Source organism: Protopterus annectens, chromosome 13.part0 (genome assembly GCF_019279795.1).
Source record: "Protopterus annectens isolate FY-2018-M chromosome 13.part0, PAN1.0, whole genome shotgun sequence".
Taxonomy (NCBI): Eukaryota; Metazoa; Chordata; order Ceratodontiformes; family Protopteridae; genus Protopterus; species Protopterus annectens.
Window position 1 is genome coordinate 625,936,191 of NC_056747.1, and position 17,827 is coordinate 625,954,017.

At 37.4% G+C, this 17,827-nt stretch overlaps 1 protein-coding gene across 1 annotated transcript in view; it reads left to right on the top strand.

Moving 5' to 3' along the window:
• The window catches only part of LOC122788352 (kelch-like protein 10), a 77,065-nt gene that overhangs the window by 48,850 nt on the left and 10,388 nt on the right, over positions 1–17,827 (top strand). Inside the window, exons 3-4 of the mRNA XM_044055423.1 lie at positions 467–1,078; positions 14,631–14,780. Of these exons, the coding sequence (XP_043911358.1) occupies positions 467–1,078; positions 14,631–14,780 (762 nt within the window). The remainder of the gene's footprint in view (positions 1–466; positions 1,079–14,630; positions 14,781–17,827) is intronic.

Sequence of the window (17,827 nt, forward strand, 5' to 3'; positions counted from 1 at the left end):
ATATGAATTATAACTGCATCTGGAGTATCAGGCTGAATGTTTTCATTAACATCAGGACCACATTGAACAACTTTGTGACCCTAAGCATGAGAAATATTCTGGGAAATATTTTTATACTGAGAAGGTTGTGGCACTGAAGTATGGTGCAAGACTAGAAACAGAATGCTGCTTTATTAAACAGGTTCAAATACTACTACTACTGATTAACAGGGATGATGAATAAACAAATACATATTTTCACTAAGGTAATTGTTTCTAGTTTGCATATTCTAGATGTTTTTAGTTTATATGATGTATGCGGTGATGAAATTCAGGAAATGTTTACTTACAGTGTAAGTTCTATCTAAGTCTTATCCACAGCATGGATAACTCTTTGGAAGAAGCAGAAAAAACTTACAACTGCAAACATTTTAATGAAGAGTTGTTAGCCGGAAACCATTTTAACCATTTTCCATTATTATTTTAGGTGAGATTGTCACAAATGAATGCTAATTATTTTATGAACAATGTCAAAAATAATGACTATGTAAAAGACAATGAGGAATGCAAGACTATTATCAGAAATACCCTCAAAATCATGTATGAGCTTAATATTAGTTCATATCAAGAATTCAGGAACTTGCTAATTAGACCCCGGATTCCACATGCACTCCTCTTTGCTACTGGTGGATGGAGTGGAAGTAGCCCAACAAATACCATTGAAAGCTATGATGTTCGTGCTGACGTATGGGTGGATATCACATGGGAAATAGAATGTCCTCGTGCATACCATGGTGTGGTGTACCTAAAGGGACATGTGTATGTTATTGGTGGATTTGATGGTGAAAATTACTTTAACAGTGTCAAGCGTTTCAACCTTGTGGAAAGGACACAGCAGGATGTTTCTCCCATGCATTCGAAGCGCTGCTATGTTAGCGTGACCGTACTGCATGACTTCATTTATGCCATGGGGGGATCTGATGGTCATGTGCGCCTGAATACAGCAGAGCGGTATGAGCCCGAGATCAACCAATGGACTTTGATTTCTCCCATGCATGAGAGGAGAAGCGATGCAAGTGCCACGACTCTACATGGAAAGGTAGGTACTTATATACTGAGTGATAACCATTCTTATCATCTTTAGAAACAATGTAAGTGCAATATCATGCTTACCCAATTATGTAGGACTCCAGCTGCGATAAAAAAAGTTGCTTCACAAAAACTTCTGATTGAATTAGAATGGATTCTGCACACTTTTTATTATTCTCTTTATTGCATTTATTGCCTAAAAAGAAAACAGTGATCATAGGCCTTTTCTTCATGAGATGTAAATATGATTTCCAGGGCAGTGGGTCAGAGCAGGAAACAATCCAGATCTTGAGAAACTGAAGCTAAATCATGCGAGTCCATAATAATGAACAGTCAATAGTTTTTAACTAGGTAGAAAACAGTTACAAATTGTTTTTTTTTTTTTTTTTAAGATAATGTAAACGTTTTCATCTAGTTAGAAGGCTTGATCAGTCACACAGTCTAAGTGAATGCTGTTAGAATTAAACCCATTTTGGTGGGCTATACCAAATGAATCTGCAGTACACTATATTTTAAGTTCTAGGTAATACTGTAGGCAGTTCACATAACTAAGAGCAATGCACCACCCCACTGTGTTAATAATATCAGAATAGTAAAATATGAATCCCAATACATAATCCCAAGTGTGGGAAGACTAAACAAAAATGTATTCAAAAGGAGATTAAATTGAGCTTCTAGAAGAAGGTTCAGAAAAATGAATATGTCATAACATGGGAAGATGATGGTCATACTGGGAAAGAGAAAGAATGCCAAAGGTCTGGAAGTTGTAATATACAAATTACTTGACAAGTAACCTACTGACACACAATATGGTTAAACAGTTACTTGCTGACTACTGTTTCCCTGTCAAAATCACAAGAGTTTTTGTTTTTCTCTGGATGCCTGTGCCCCTATATTCACACAATTTTAAATATTCTCCTGCAAGGTGTGTCTTCAAAATGACGACCTTGGAGCAGACATAGCATTGATAGCTGTAGGTTGAGGCCACTCCCTGGCCAGATATCAATGCCCCCCCCACACACACACACAAACCCAGACAACCCTTCATCACAATGCCAGATCATCTTCAGTCCCTACATACACCTGCATGTTGCAAAGGTTTCTCCAGAAGTCACATGAAGACAGTCTGGAAAAATTTAATATGTACAGTCTTGAAAGTTGATGGCAGAACTGAGATGTGATAGAACCCTACAAGTTCCTGAAAGAAACTAACACAGCCTAGGGAAGTACCATATTTCAAAAAGGAAATGCATAAGAACAGGAGAAGATGTATGAGATGTACAGCTTAGGAAAGATGTAAAGAAGTATTGGTGTATAGAAATGGCTGCAGTTGATTAAAACAGCCTTCTGAAGAGTTTGTAGAATCAGAACAATGATAGAATCTAAGAATTACATGTATGTGGTGGTGGGGGGGGTAACACAAACATTAAGAACCTAAAGGGTATCAAAAAAGTTAAAGATAACTCACAAAAAGGTGACTGATGATTTAAGCAGTTTTTCTGAAGAGGCATCCAAGATATTAAACCCCACTTTCTGCACTGTGATCATATTCAGGAAGGTATGAGGCAGATAAAAAGCACATTTCCTTTTTTTTAAAATATTTTTTTATTTGGTTTTAAAACAATAGATAAACAAATGTATTTATTTATTTAGCATTCGTTTATCAGGGAAATCCAACTGGGCTATTTGCCCATTTTCAGTCGAGGCTGGGGAGAAAAGCTCCACATAAAAAACAGTACCAAATTTTACAGATCAGAAAAATTATACAGATCATAAAGAAAGCATACCATACAATGGAATTACTATTCACTAATGTTTGTCCAATTGCCTACAATAACCTATAATTATTTTGTCAAAAGTTATAAATACATCAGTGAAGTAAGTGTAAAAAGAGCAAGGGGGTGGGCAGACATGGGGAAATGTCAAGTAAGTTCAGCCTGGTGAGGAGAAAAAAACATAACCAGTTCATAGGTTCATAGGTTGGTACTAGGCTATCAGCCCTAGGACCTATACAAGCCTAGCCATAACAATTCCCTGGCTATTTCTTCCCACATTATTTACTTTCCTGGACCCCTGTCTAGCAGGGCGACTGACGTGATCCCTGGGGTGAATTTCCTTTCTCCCATCCAATTGTCAAGGTTCCTCTTGAAGAGGTCCAAAGAGGCACTCTGCTTGACATGTATGGGCAATCTATTCCAGAGTCTGGGGAGTCTCTGGGTCAGGAACCTATCCCTCCAGCATGTTTTGTTTATTGTGATGGCAAGGTTTAGATCCCTGGAGCGTGTAGCTCTGAGGGATTGGGATTTCTTTAAGTGTAGCATGTCCAACAGCTCTGGGTTTGACATGGCCTTGTATGTTAAGCAGAGATCGCCTCTGAGTAGACGATATGCGACAGAGTATAGCTGGAGTTTTTTAAGGCGGTCAGCATAGGGCATCTGCTTTAGGCCTGTGATTCTTTTAGTGAGGTATTTCTGAGGCCTTTCCAGTTGTTGCAGATGTCTTGAGAGGTACATACCAAATGGGGCATTGTATTCTATAATGGGTCTAATGAGGGATGAGTACAGTGGGACAATGACCTCCTTTTTTCTGGATGAAAAGCCCTTCGTGATGAGGTGTGCCACATAGAAGGATTTCCTGACTGTTGTGGCGATGTGGTTATCGAACGTGAGACCACTGTCCACCTGTGTTCCTAAGTCTCTTATCACACTTTCTGTGTTTAGTGTACTGCCACCTATATGGTAATTCATAGATACATGTTTTTTCCCAAAGGGGATAACAATACATTTCTTGGCATTGAGCTTGAGCCCATGGCTCTGGCACCAAGCATCTGTTTCTGTAAGGCCCTTTTGTAGAGTATCCACATCATTTGGGGATTCAATAATGGAGTCATCTGCAAACTTTGTTAGCCAGAGTCCCTTAGTGTTGACCTGTACTTCAGAGAAGTAGATGCCAAACAAGAGTGGCCCCAGGACTGAACCCTGAGGTACTCCACTTGTCACTTGTCTGGAGCTGGATTTGGAGTCGGCTACTTTTACAGTGTGGGTTCTATCAGTAAGCCATTTAGCAACCCATTGGGTGACATAGGGATTAATGCCCAACTTAGTAAGTTTATCTATGATTCCAGAGTGGGGGATGGTGTCAAAGGCCTTGGCAAGGTCTAGATAGGCTGTGTGGACCACCTTACTCTTGTCCATGGCTCTGGAGACTGATTCAAAGAAGTCAATCAGGTTCAGGAGACAAGATCGGCCCTTCACAAACCCAAACTGGGTGGGGTCCAGTGTTTGAAGGTTGCCAATGTCTTTGTTTATAAGTTCCATGATAATACGCTCCATGGCCTTGCAGATAAGGCTTGTCAGACTGATGGGATGGTAGTTTCTGAGATCCAAGGTGGATCCCCCCTTGTGGATTGGGATAACTGTAGCTCTGCGCCACTCAGTGGGCACGAAACCTGAGGTGAGGCTATGATTAAACATGACACTTAGGTGAGGTGCCAGTTCATATTGTAGTTCATGTAGTACACAGCCCGGGATGTCATCTGGTCCCATGGATGCTGTATTCTTGGCTTTAGAGAGTGTGTTTTGTACGTTGTTGTCATTTAGATGGATCTTTAGCAGGTTTTTGAACTGTGTAGGGGTTGGTTATAATTATTATATTCTGAGGGATGGATTTCCATGCTTTAGAGATGTTATTAGAATAAAGAGAGTCTCCAAAGCTGCTGTTGGATTTTGTAACTTTTAATAGTAGTTTGTTGGAGGATCTCAGGATTCTGTTGTTGAATTATATTTAAACTAGGTTGTGTATGGCTGGGCATTTGTCAGGTAGGTGTACAAGAGTGGGGTAGGGTTAGCTGGTTTAAGGATAAGAGACTAGGAAGTTCTAGCCATTTGAGTTGTTTTAGAGCAAGGCAGTGATGGGTTCTGTGGGGCAGATTGGTGGCAAATCTGGCTGTCTTGTGGTAGCATGTTTCAAGTTTGCTTAAGTCAGTTTTCCTGATGTTTATGAGAATAGAGGAGGCATAGAAAAGGGTGGATAGTAGGTGGGGTCTGACAACTGCTTTTCTGGAAGAGTTGGTTAAGTAAGCCTTAATTCTATAAAGAGAACCTAAATTAATGTGGACTTTTTTTGATTGCAAGTGATACATGCTTGTCAAATTTTAAATTATCATCAATAGTGGCAACTAGTAGCTTAGTTTCCGAGACTGGTTCAATTACTGTGTGATTGGATGAGGTGATTTTAAAGTCCTGGTTGAGGGTGTTTTGTGATAGTTGTTAGGGAATAGCATTAGTTTGGTTTTGTGGGGGTGTAGAATGAGCTGATATTTAGGAAAGATTCCATGGCCAGGAAAGATCTTTGGGTAACTTATTTTAGTTGTGGCAGGAAGGGTGTGGCACAGATGACAGCGGAGTCATCTGCATATTGTATAATAGTGGCATGGTTAGTTACAGTGTGGAGATTATTGGTGAGGACTAAGAAGAGTAGTGGACCAAGTACTGAGCCTTGTGGAACACCTGCTGTTACAGAAAGCAGGGAAGAGAGATCATCTTGCCACTTCACTGCTTGTTGGCGATCTGGAACCATGAGAGGGCATTTTTAGATATGTCAATGGATGCCAGCTCTTGTTTGAGCTGCTCATGGCACACTGTGTCAAATGCCTTTGACATCTCTAGAAATATTGAGCAGACCATTTGACCATTGCTTTTTAGTTGGTTTACAGTATTGGTGAAGTTAAGCAGGACAGTGGTGGTACTATGGCCTGGCCAAAATCCCTGTTGTGAGCTGGCAAGGAGCTTATCAGTTAGTAGATGTTGCATTAGTTGTGAGTTAATGCATTATTTTAGAATTTTTGAAAGAGGGGTTAGTAGGGATATTGGTCTGTATTTGGAGAGTTCTAATGAGGAGCCCCCTTTGTGAAGAGGAATTATGTAGGTGATTTTCCAAATTTTAGGTACGTGCTGCTCGACACTGGATAACAGATGATATTGTCAGCTAGTTTGAGGTATTCATTTGGTAGTTTGTTGGCGGCAAGAGATGTAGGTTTTAGCTTGCTCAATAATTTATTTATTTTACCTATTTGGATGGGTTGGAGTAAGAGTGTGGTATGGGCGTCATTGACTACAGGATGAGTGATTTGTTGTAAACTATTTTTTTTTGTAAGTGAGAGTATAGAATTTTTGAAAAAGGAGTTAAACTGGGATGCTATACTTTTTTCTGAGTTATTGGTATTTGGTGATGGTGTGGAAGTATGGCCTGGATGTATAAGTTGTTTGACAGTACCAGAATTGTTGTGGGGTATTTTGATATTTGTGCTGCATGTTTGAGTAGTACTGTTTATCAGTTTTGATTTTTTTTTTTTGCAAATATTTCTTAAGTGATGGTAGTTATCAAGGGTGGCTTTGGTTTTGTTGGCCTGATGTTGGTACCAGCTTTTGTATCTTTGTTTTAGTAGACATTTGGTTTTCTTTGTGAGCCATACACAGTAATTTGTTTTAGATCTAATTTGCCTTATGGGGCCAGGGTATTTAGTATATCTAGAAATTTACTGTTGAAGTATTCAACTGCTGTATTTATTGAACTATTTGCAGTTTTTCAGCAGTTGTTTAAAAGCATCTGTGGATAATTTGTTTTGTATTACATGCTTGTTTGTATGATGTAGTTTGTCTGTGAGATTTGCGGTGCCTTGGAAAGTAGGTTAGTAAGTGGTTAATTATGCTGTCTGGGAAACGACCTGAGTGAATAATTGAGGGTTTATTCGTCAGGGTCCAGTCGAGAATAGAATGTTTGTTGCTGTTTTTGTCAACCTTAGTGGGTGTACATATCAGCTGGGTGAAACCATGTAAGTTTATGTAAATGGAGGGGTTTTCAGAGGAATAAGTTTGCCCATCAGTATTAAAATCTCTAACTATAATGTTTTTTGACTAAATGTAGTAGATGCACGTGAGAGTAGGTTTTCTGTGGTAGATGGGTTGTTGTTGGGTGGGATGTATAATGCTAGTAAGATTAGATGTTTATTGTTGATTTTCAGGCACGAGACTAGTAGTTCAGTGTTATTTAGATCTGGGGTATCTACTTGCAGTTCCTCAACATTTAGAGAGTCCTTATATATAATTGCAACACCTCTGCCTCATTTTGTTATCCTCTCTTGTCTAAGAATGTTATAGCTAGGGGGTATGATTTTGTTGTTATTTATGTGGGGCTTAAATCAATCATAAGACAAACAAATAACTATTTACATAGGTCCACAGCTGATCACTACATCAAAGTTTCACATATCAAGAAAATTAATATTTCTTCAAGTGTGTCTTTTAAGTTTAAGCCAAGAGTTTTATGAATTTCTTGATGGGTGGGAAAACATCTGCTGGGTGAGTAAGAGTTGCAGCTTATTCCATAGGTACGCAGATAGGTAGCTATACCAAGCTGCCCTTATATGTTTTCATATTCTTGATTGCTATGGTTTTGCATGTTCACCTAAATGAATATATGTTAGTATAAAGTTTGATGGTAACACATCCCTGGCAAATGTGCAGTTGGAGAATTACTAGGGGTACAACAGCTTTGTGCTACAGTTTTGAAAATTAAACATTCAGGTGGCCTTTATGCTCCGTCTGACAGCTTGAGTGCAACTGCTTCCATTACAACTTAAAATGACAGTCAGCTTACACAATCACTGATAAACATGAGGTGATAATCCAAAACGACTTTGTTTGTTTGACTTTGGTGATCAAAACTTTAAAAAATATTGATAAAAAATAATTCAGCTTTCATGCTTTCTCTAAATAAACTAACTGACAAAAAACACCCCTTTTCCCCATCCCCAACGTTTGCTTTGGAAGGGAAAGAAATTGAGTATGCAGAGGAATTTGAGAGGCAAAGGGAGGGTGACGATATTAATGCTTCTGACTATATCACTTTCGGACTTGTTTTACATTTAGTGAAGAGCTTGATAAGGTCCTGCTGAGACATCTCAGAAAAGTACTTATTTAATAAATTAAGGCATTGCCCTGAAATTCTTCTTCTTCCACTTCTTCCCACCTTCCTTCCCATGAAAGGTTTTAATTTAATTTTTTTTGCGTTTTTTTTTCTAACAAACCAATGAATATGAATATTAAAAAAAAAATTAAGAAAACAAAAAAAGAAATGGAAGCGGCATGAAACAGCCTTAATCCACTAATTGGTAGTCAAAGTGCTAGAAGCAGACCAGACAATAAGGCACTTGTACAAAGAGTAAAGTTAAAGTACATAATGTCTAAAATTATACAGTAACAATTAGTCAAAAAATAACCAAGGCATGTATATGATGAATAGAACCAGAGGAGATTTAATAATAAATTACTACAGATTATAGTTGTATCCCAAATATTACATTTATCCTTTCAGTGCTCAGCCACACTCTCTCTCTGCTGGCAGGAAAGCTCTGAAGGGCTTGGTGCCCAAATTTGTTTTTTAGTCAGCTCAGCTTGAGCTGCCAGATAATTTGGGCATGTGGAAGGTGCCCTGAAGCTTTGGAAGCTGTCCGGCTGTTATATCCTTGGCAGGATACAACCCATATAGCTAAGGTTACTGCAGCAGTGATCATTCAAACTACTAGTGTTATGGGAGGTTTACTTACAGAACTGTACTTTAAGCAATAAAGATGTTGTGACTTCCAATGAAAACTTAAGTGATTCTAATGTTTTAAAGGTAAGTGTAGTACAACAATACCTTCCGCTTTGTTTTTAATAATAATTAAAAAAAAAAAATACTACATGCATTAATTCTGTTATGGTGGATGTGACTAGCTTTACTTAAACTTATGACAGTTTCCATGAACTTATGTTATGTGAGCTCTGCACTGGGATAGCCATAGTAAAACTTTCCTATGTTTGTAGAAAGTTTCTAACTCATTTCTATTTTGCTTTGGAAAATAAATGTACTTAGTCCATAAACAAAAGTAAATAAAATGAATAAAGGATATAAGCAAGTACCTTGTCAATAAATTAATCAACAAATAAGAAACTAAACATATAAAACTGCTTGAACCAATTTGCAGCAATAAAATTACCATGAAAAATATGAAAATTTGTACCAGCATTACAGAGCGAAGAAAAGTGACTGAGCATGTGATGGCAGATGTTACAGTCAATACCTCACACAGCTGCACTGCCCTCTTCATTCTAAATGAAAAAAAAAGGAATTTCAGAACCACAGAAGTTATAGACTTGGGTTTGTAGCTGTAGACACACAGATAAAACGGGCATATGTCATGCTATTAAAAAAAGTTTTCACCAATCGTCCTACTTACTTGGGACTCTGTCTTTTCTAGAGTTGTGACCCTGGGGCAACTATTTTTGGAGGGAGCTGCATATATAATGTTATGGTTATAGTAAATCTGCATATGAAACCATCCTGTTTATCTGAACACAAACCATATGGATTAAGGTGGTCAGTCAGCTGTATAGATGGAAAGCAATTTCGGGAGTGCAGATTGCACAGAAATACAATGGTGCCTATTTATTTTTTGAAGCTCTCCAGGTTTTGGTTATAGAGGAGTATTATAAAAGTCACCAACACCATTAAGAAGGACAGAAACATAGTGAAGCCTGGTAGTCAGCAGGCAACAGGGAGAAAGAAATGCCTCTCATATGTCCCCATGAACAATATTATTATGAAGGTCACTTATTCTATATCTGCTCCCTTGTCCTTTTTTTTTTACCTTCCACTTCTTCTTAACCCCATGTCATATTCATTGCTCAAGTCTTTCTTGTAGATTATATTTCCAAACCCTAGATACTTTTACACTCTACTCTGCTCAACTACACCTTCACGTACTCTCCCTCTGCCTTTATCACTCACCTTCCCCAACCTATTTTATCTATACTGCTTACTTTCATGACTAAGTACATTATCTATGCAGCTTCAATAAATCACAACATAAACTCCAAAGTGCACGTTGTAAAGAGGTATGATGAATCAAAATAGTTTATTTCACTTGTATTTTCTCTTAAGTTTATAATTGTATATAGTCCTTTACACTGTAGCTTGTGTGTTTTCATCAGTATATGTACAAGAATAACTGTACATACAATCTGTAAAAAGTGTGTCTGTGCCTATACAAAACTGACTTTATATAAAGAGTATAACCTAAATCTACATACATTTTATGTATAATATGCAGAAGTGTTATTTCCTTGTATGCTTTTCCTCTCCAGGCCTCTACTGAATATAGGTCGTGCCCAGTTAGTATTTTACCATCAGCAACAAACAAAGTAAAAAAATATTGTTGCGAACAGCTCTGTACAATTTAGTTAACAGAAATTCTAGTCAGCTATCGAAGTTTAATGGATTGATTTTTATTAGGCATTCTAAGTGTTGTTAACCAGACTAGAAAAAAAATTAACTTTGATTCGGTTGCCGTGCCTATTAAATCAGTCCTGTTCTTTTTATTAATATTGTTTACTTACATATATATATCAGATGGGTGTTCTACTCAACCTCCAACTGCTCAAATTCCATTAACTCTCAGCCAGGGACTCGAATGGCTGTTACCTCGACCAAGCGGCTGTTCATGCTAGAACTTGAAAATGAGTTCAGCCATGCAGCTACCACACAATCAGCCATGCAGCTACTGCACTCTCTGCTTGCATCATAGAAGATGAAAGCAAGTGGTTGTTAAGTGGGGAAGGGGAGCTGGGACAGTGCTGTTAGGTTTAGGAAAGGGGGCAGATAGTTCAATGCAGACATAAGGGTTAGGGAGGAGGGGCAGAGATTTTAGATGGAGGGAGTGATGGGGATGTTAGGGTTAGGGAGGGGGCAAGGGATTTTATGTTTAGGCAGCAATCATGGAAAGGAGAGGGAAAGGGAATTTTAGGTTTAGGTACCAATCTGTAGTTTAGGTTTACAGAGGGGGAAGGGGAATTCAGGTTTAGGCAAGTGGTAGGGACTTTAGGAAGAGGATTTTAGTTTTAGGGAGTGATTGCTGATGTGAGGGGGAAGGGGATTTTAGCTTTAAGGAGCAATCTGAAATGGGAGGCAGAAGGAGAATTTAGGTATAAGAAGTGATCAGGACTTTAGGGTTAGGGCTGGGAAGGGATTTTACTTTTAGGGAGATGGGAGACTTTAGGGGTAAGCACTGTGCAGGAGTTTTTAGGGTTAAATTCTGGGTTATGATAGGGATAGTTAGTGTTATGGGGAACAAGTTACTGGGAGTTTGAGTACTTGCTGAAATGAACGAATGGCAGTGAGGACGTATGTCTTGAGCAAACGTGTTTCAAGCACATGTAGTAGACCTGTATCAGATAAGGTTTATTTATTTATTTTTTTATTTTATTTAACATTTGTTTACCGGGATAGTTCGACTTGGAACAAAGCCAGTTTTCAGTGGAGCCCTGGGGAGAAACGCTCCAGAGACATGTCTTTGCAACATGGGAGGAAACCGGAGTACCCAGAGAAAACCCACACAAATGCTGGGAGGACATGCAGACTCCGCATAGACGGCACTCCAGCTGAAAAGCGAACCGAAGAACCTCCTGCTGAGGGGTGACAACCCTACCGCTGCACCACTGCGCCGTCCATACTTTTTTGTTTCTTCATGTTTTTGTACTTTTTCCGATTCTACATGACAAATGTTTAAAAGGACCTGCATAACTACCTAGTTGCCAAATAATAAAAACAGTACATAATAGCAAAGAGCTACATAGTGCAATATGATGCTGATTTGCTCCATTCTTCAATGTTCTCAGAAATGATTATGGTACTGAAAATCATGCCTTAACATGAGTTTTATATAAATATTCAACTATGACTTTGTTTACAGTTTATTTAATTGTGTGCTGATATTATAAAGTAAGTAAACTGTATTTGTCTCAAAATACTGTACTACAATTATTAAATGCTAGATTATCTAATCATTATATGATGTCAAACTACTTGGAGTGAAATGCTGCTGTCACTAGAGGTCAGTTATGCTCTGCAATCCAAACATATGCTGTGTGATGCCCCTGCACTGGCCCAGTAATCAAGGAGACTCAATCCTCACCACTGGCAGCAGTGAGGAATGTGCACAATGGGAGGATTACAAGTACGCACACAGTAAAGTGCAAGTTCTCTTAAGAGCACAGAGAGATCAGTCAGTCTAGGGCTGGTTTCTCCCTCTTTCTCCAGATCCCCAATAAGACTCCCCACTGGCACAGCTATAGGGTTGAGATCTCAGCTGAGTGGCCAAGCTAAGACCTTCAGCACCATCTGTCCAACCAGTACTCCCTGTCCCTGCCCAAGTAGCTGACACACACACACACACTAAGATTTGATTTATATACAAGCGCACACACACACACACACACACACACACACACACACACACACACACACACACACACACACACACACACCTGGGGAAGGCTGGCACAAGTTTACTAGCTATGCCCCCTTTTGCCCAGACTATCAGCTAGTTCCAGCTGCCAAGAGCCAACTCTTTATCAGCTACTTAAGGCCTTTAACAAAGGGTGTTCAATCCTACTGTGTAATGTTACTAGTCTGACAAAGAGCAAGGTTATTTAGGAGTGGCCTGTACAGTGTCACCAAATAGATATGCAAGTACTTTAAGAGCTTAAATATGTCTCACAAATATCAGCCACAAAGATAGATTTAAATATATTTAATAATAAATAATAAAAGAACAAGACAATACTCCAACACAGTTACTTCAGAGTTCAAAATCACAGGAAGTATTTAAAACAACATTGCAGGACAGTCTCAAATACATAATTAAACATCTAAACTAATTTTTACTATATTCCTAACTATATCTAGAAGAGTTACTATGCCCTAAAAAACATACTTATAGAGCAAGGTAAGTTCAGATGTGATGATGAGTGGATGTTTCCAGATCAAAGACAAAATACTAAATGCACAGTCTCTCTCTGAGAGAGTTTTTAAATTAATATCAAATATTACTGTTGGGTTAGTTTGGATGACATCGCGTTTTGTCACCTGGCTTTAGTTCCCAACCTAAACCAGAAACTAATAGAATTTAACATCTCTGTGTTAAAAATACATATCTCTCAGATGGTTGCCATATCTTGGAAGTCATAAAACAACAAAACACTTTTACATTTTAAACCTAGTAATTACTTCTCTCCAAGACAATACAAAAACTTCTAGCTCTAGACATTGTGTCTGGTACACTGAAACTGAGAGATAACTCCTCTTGTTTATGGCCTAGCTATAAAGTAACTTAACCTCAACTATTCTTAAGTTTTGCAGGTTAATCTTCTATGTTCCAGCAGGGTACACTGTGGATACATCTTAGTTCAGTACATAACATACAGTTTTGTATAAACCATATCAATATTCACAAATGATATAGAATTATTTACAAAATTCCAAATAGCTGGGCTGGAAGCGTGACATGCAGCTTTAATCATTTTTGTGTTCTAATTAACACCATCCCAGCTACCATCAGCTAGTCTGCCTGTATTTAAACAATCTGCCAAAACTATGCTACCATGGCATTAAAATACATGCTTGTTTATATTTTTGAACTCAAATGGAGAAATGATTCTGTACATCTGATATGAACTTTGATAGAATTAGAACAGCATTCAAGCATTAATCCACTATAAATTCAGAGTTCTGATAAAGTTGTCTTCTAAAAATAGACAGTTTTTAATAGTATGGCTTTAGCAAGTCAGAGTAAACATTATTAATAAAATTATATCTCATTATGTACCAAGTTTGCAGATTGGAATATGAATATGTTGACATGTCTACTGGATGGTTTTGAATCTTGTTACTTAATGCATATCAGAGATTATCCCTGAAAACTATCTGACATGCATAGTAGAATAGATCTCAACAGTCAAGATGATTTAATAAATACATTGTCAAAAACAGTTTATTATGTATAGATCTATTAATTTTTAATTTGTATTCCTTATATGATATTATATATTGTGTAGGCATCATATGGTTTTATTTCTGTATTTTGTATATTTTTGGAGCTTTTCTCACAATACCACTGCTGCTAAGGGGTATTCTCAGCCCAGCTGGACTATCCTAGTAAACAAAAGCAAAAATAAACAAATAAATAGTTAAAAAGTTCTGCGTCCAAGTTTTGATTTTGTCAATTGTGATTACAATTGGAAAAAAAAAATATTCAAATCAACCTCCATGTCACTCATTCCTGTGGTTAGAAATGTATACATTTAGCATGTATTTTAAAGAAGTGGGACTTTTTGACAGAGCATTTAGTTTGATAACTTAAAAGTACCAGAATGCATATGTCAGTACTCACATCAATGGAAAACAGCACATTTTAACCTGATTATTACTGTCAGAAATATAAACTTTTGAAGAAAACTGTGTAGTGTTGTTACCTTTTCTGTAAAAATGATTGCAACAAATACTAAATAAATTTACTATAGCTTTAATAAACTCATATGTGGTTGCACTAAATATAGCACATTTATTCTGCATTGCATGAAGATTAGTATTTTACCCTTCCTGATTATAATTAACTATAGATAATATAGATGATAAATAGTCTTACTAGATTTGTATTTTTATTTTCACTTTTTTTATTAATTCAGGTGTACATATGTGGAGGCTTTACTGGGAATGAATGCTTACTTACAGCTGAAACATATGATCCAGAAACCAACCAATGGACCCTGATTGCACCAATGAGAAATAGACGAACTGGGATAGGTGTTATTGCATATGGAGAATTTGTTTATGTGGTAAGAAAACATGGAAAGCAAAATACTTTGGATCTTTTTTACTACTCTAACAATAAAATGCACACACTGTACTACAAGCAAGATATAAAACAAATCTGGACTACTAGGATGAACTAAAATTATAATATTTTAATCTAAAAAACAAACCAAACAGAGGTCTTTTGTCCAGTAAAATTTATATTGGACTTCATCAGAGCTGAAAAATGTTGCCAACAACTCAACTCCTTATATATCCTTACTCATCAATTAGGCAATTTTTTCATTGCATAACATTTAACCATTTAAAGTCACAGACACTACCAAAGTAATTTTTTGTCAATACAGCAAACCAAAACAACATTTAACCTCTAAAATATACGTAAAAAATATAGATACAGATATAGATAGATAGATATAGATACATGTAATTATTCTTGTGTAAAACCTGGCATAAATTATTTTATTTCTATTAACAGTACATTGAAATATATAGCTAATATTTTTTAGAAATGTTATTCTTTATAGTTTTTGTTAGCAATGAATCTGTCTTATTTAGACACACACACACACACACACACACACACACACACACACACACGTATACATTGGATATAAAAAGTTTACACACCCCTGTTAAAATGCCAGTTTTTTGTGATATAAAAAAATGAGACCACAATAAATAATTTAAAAACTTGTCCCACCTTTAATGTGACCTATAACCTGTACAATTCAATTGAATAACAAACAAATCTGTTAGGGGAAAAATATGAAAAATAAAAAACGTACAATATGCTGGTTGCATAAGTGTGCATACCCTTATACTCATACTTTGTTGTGTGTGCACACCCTTAAACTAATACTTTGTTGAAGCACCTTTTGAATTAATTACAGCATTCAGTCTTCTTAGGTAGGAGTCTATCAGCATGGCACATCTTGACATGGCAATATTTGCCCACTCTTTCTTGCAAAAGTGCTCCAAATCTGTCAGATTGCAAGTGCATCTCTTCTGCACAGTCCTCTTCAGGTCACCCTACAGATTTTCTATTGGATTTAGGTCTGGGCTCTGGCTGGGCCACTCTAAAACTTTAATTTTCTTCTGGTGAAGCCATTCTTTTGTTGATTTGGATGTATGCTTGGGGTCATTGTCATGCTGTAAGGTGAAATTCCTCATCATCTTCAACTTTCTAGCAGACACCTGAAGGGTTTGGGCCAAAAGTGACTGGTATATGGAACTGTTCATAATTCCATCCACCTTGAATAAAGCCCCACTTCCAGCTGAAGAAAAGGAACCCCAAAGCATGATACTGCCACCACCATGCTTCACCATGGGGATGGAGTTCTTTTGGTGATGCAAAGTTTTGTTTTTGTGCCAAATATACCTTTTTGAATTGTGGCCAAAAAGTTAAACCTTAGTCTCATCACACCACATTTTCCCACATGCTTTTGGGAGACTTGATGCATTGTTTTGCAATTTTTAGCTGGGCCTGGATGTTTTTCTGTGTAAGAAAAGGCTTCCAGCTTGCAACCCTACCCCATAGTCCAGACATATGTAGAATATGGGAGACTGTTGTCACATGTAGTACACAACCAGTACCTGACAGAAATTCCTGCAGCTCCTTCAGTGTTACTGTAGGTCTCTTGGCAGCCTCCCTGACCAGTTTTCATCTTGTCTTTTCATCAATTTTGGAGGGATGCCCAGTTTTTTGCAGCGTCACTGTTGTCCCATATTTTCTACACTTTTTGATGACTGTCTTCACTGTGTTCCATGGTATATCCAATGCTGTGGAACTTTTTTTATAACCTTCTCCTGACTGATACCTTTCAACAATGAGATCCTTTTGATGCTTTGTAAGCTCTCTGAACCATGGCTTTTGCTGTAGCAGGCAACTGAGTAAATGTCAGGAAAATCCTGCTAGGACAGCTGAACTTTATTTGGGGTTAATCACAGTATCTAATTGATGGCAGGTGTGTACCCAAGAAGACTGAATGCTGTAATTAAATCAAAAGGTGCTTCAACAAAGTATTAGTTTAAGGGTGTGCACACTTATGCAACCAGCGTATTGTACGTTTTTATTTTTTATATTTTTTCCCCTAACAGATTTGTTTGTTTTTCAATTGAATTGTACAGGTTATAGGTCACATTAAAGGTGGGACAAGTTTTGAAATGATTTACTGTGGTCTCATTTTTTTTATATCACAAAACCTTGGCATTTTAACAGGGGTGTGTAAACTTTTTATATCCACTGTGTGTGTGTGTGTGTGTGTGTGTGTGTGTGTGTGTGTGTGTGTGTGTGTGTGTATATATATATATATATATATATATATATATATATATTAGAGGTTGAATGTTGTTTTAGTTTTCTGTACTAACATTGAATTACTTTGGTTGTGTCTGTGACTTTAAAGGATACATACTAGATCGCCAAAATAAAAAAGGGGGTGGAGTCGCCATTGTCTACTCCAACCACCTTACACTTTCTAGTCTTATGAAAGCTACTCCAACTTTTCCACCTGCAGAATTACTCACAGCTAACCTCAAACACAATGACTATACTACTATCACAGTAGCAGTCATCTACATTCTACCAGGGGATACCATTCATCTGCTGGAAAACATTCTGTCTTATTTTTCTCAACACATTCCCAATGAAACCATACTCCTTGAGGACATTAATATTAACTGGCTAACTCTCTGTAATCCTAACACTTCATATCACATTAATTTATATGGCTTTACACAACTAATCACACTTCTACACATACTAACAGCTCATAAACAACTAGCACCCTTATAGACTGGGCACTAGTCTCTAACCCCTCTAAATACCATAACCCAGAAATATTACCAAACACACTCAGTGATCACTCCCCTATAAAAGTGCTTAGATTTACTTCCCACTTCCCTAAATCACACCAATATATAACTTGTCACAAACTATCTATCTAACTTACACCCTGAAACTTTTAAATCTCTCCTCTTGACAGTAAACTGGCAATTCCTCACCCAACTCCCTCACGATGAAGCAGTCCATGCTTTCAACTCCACCTTCCTTAGCATCTTAAACTCT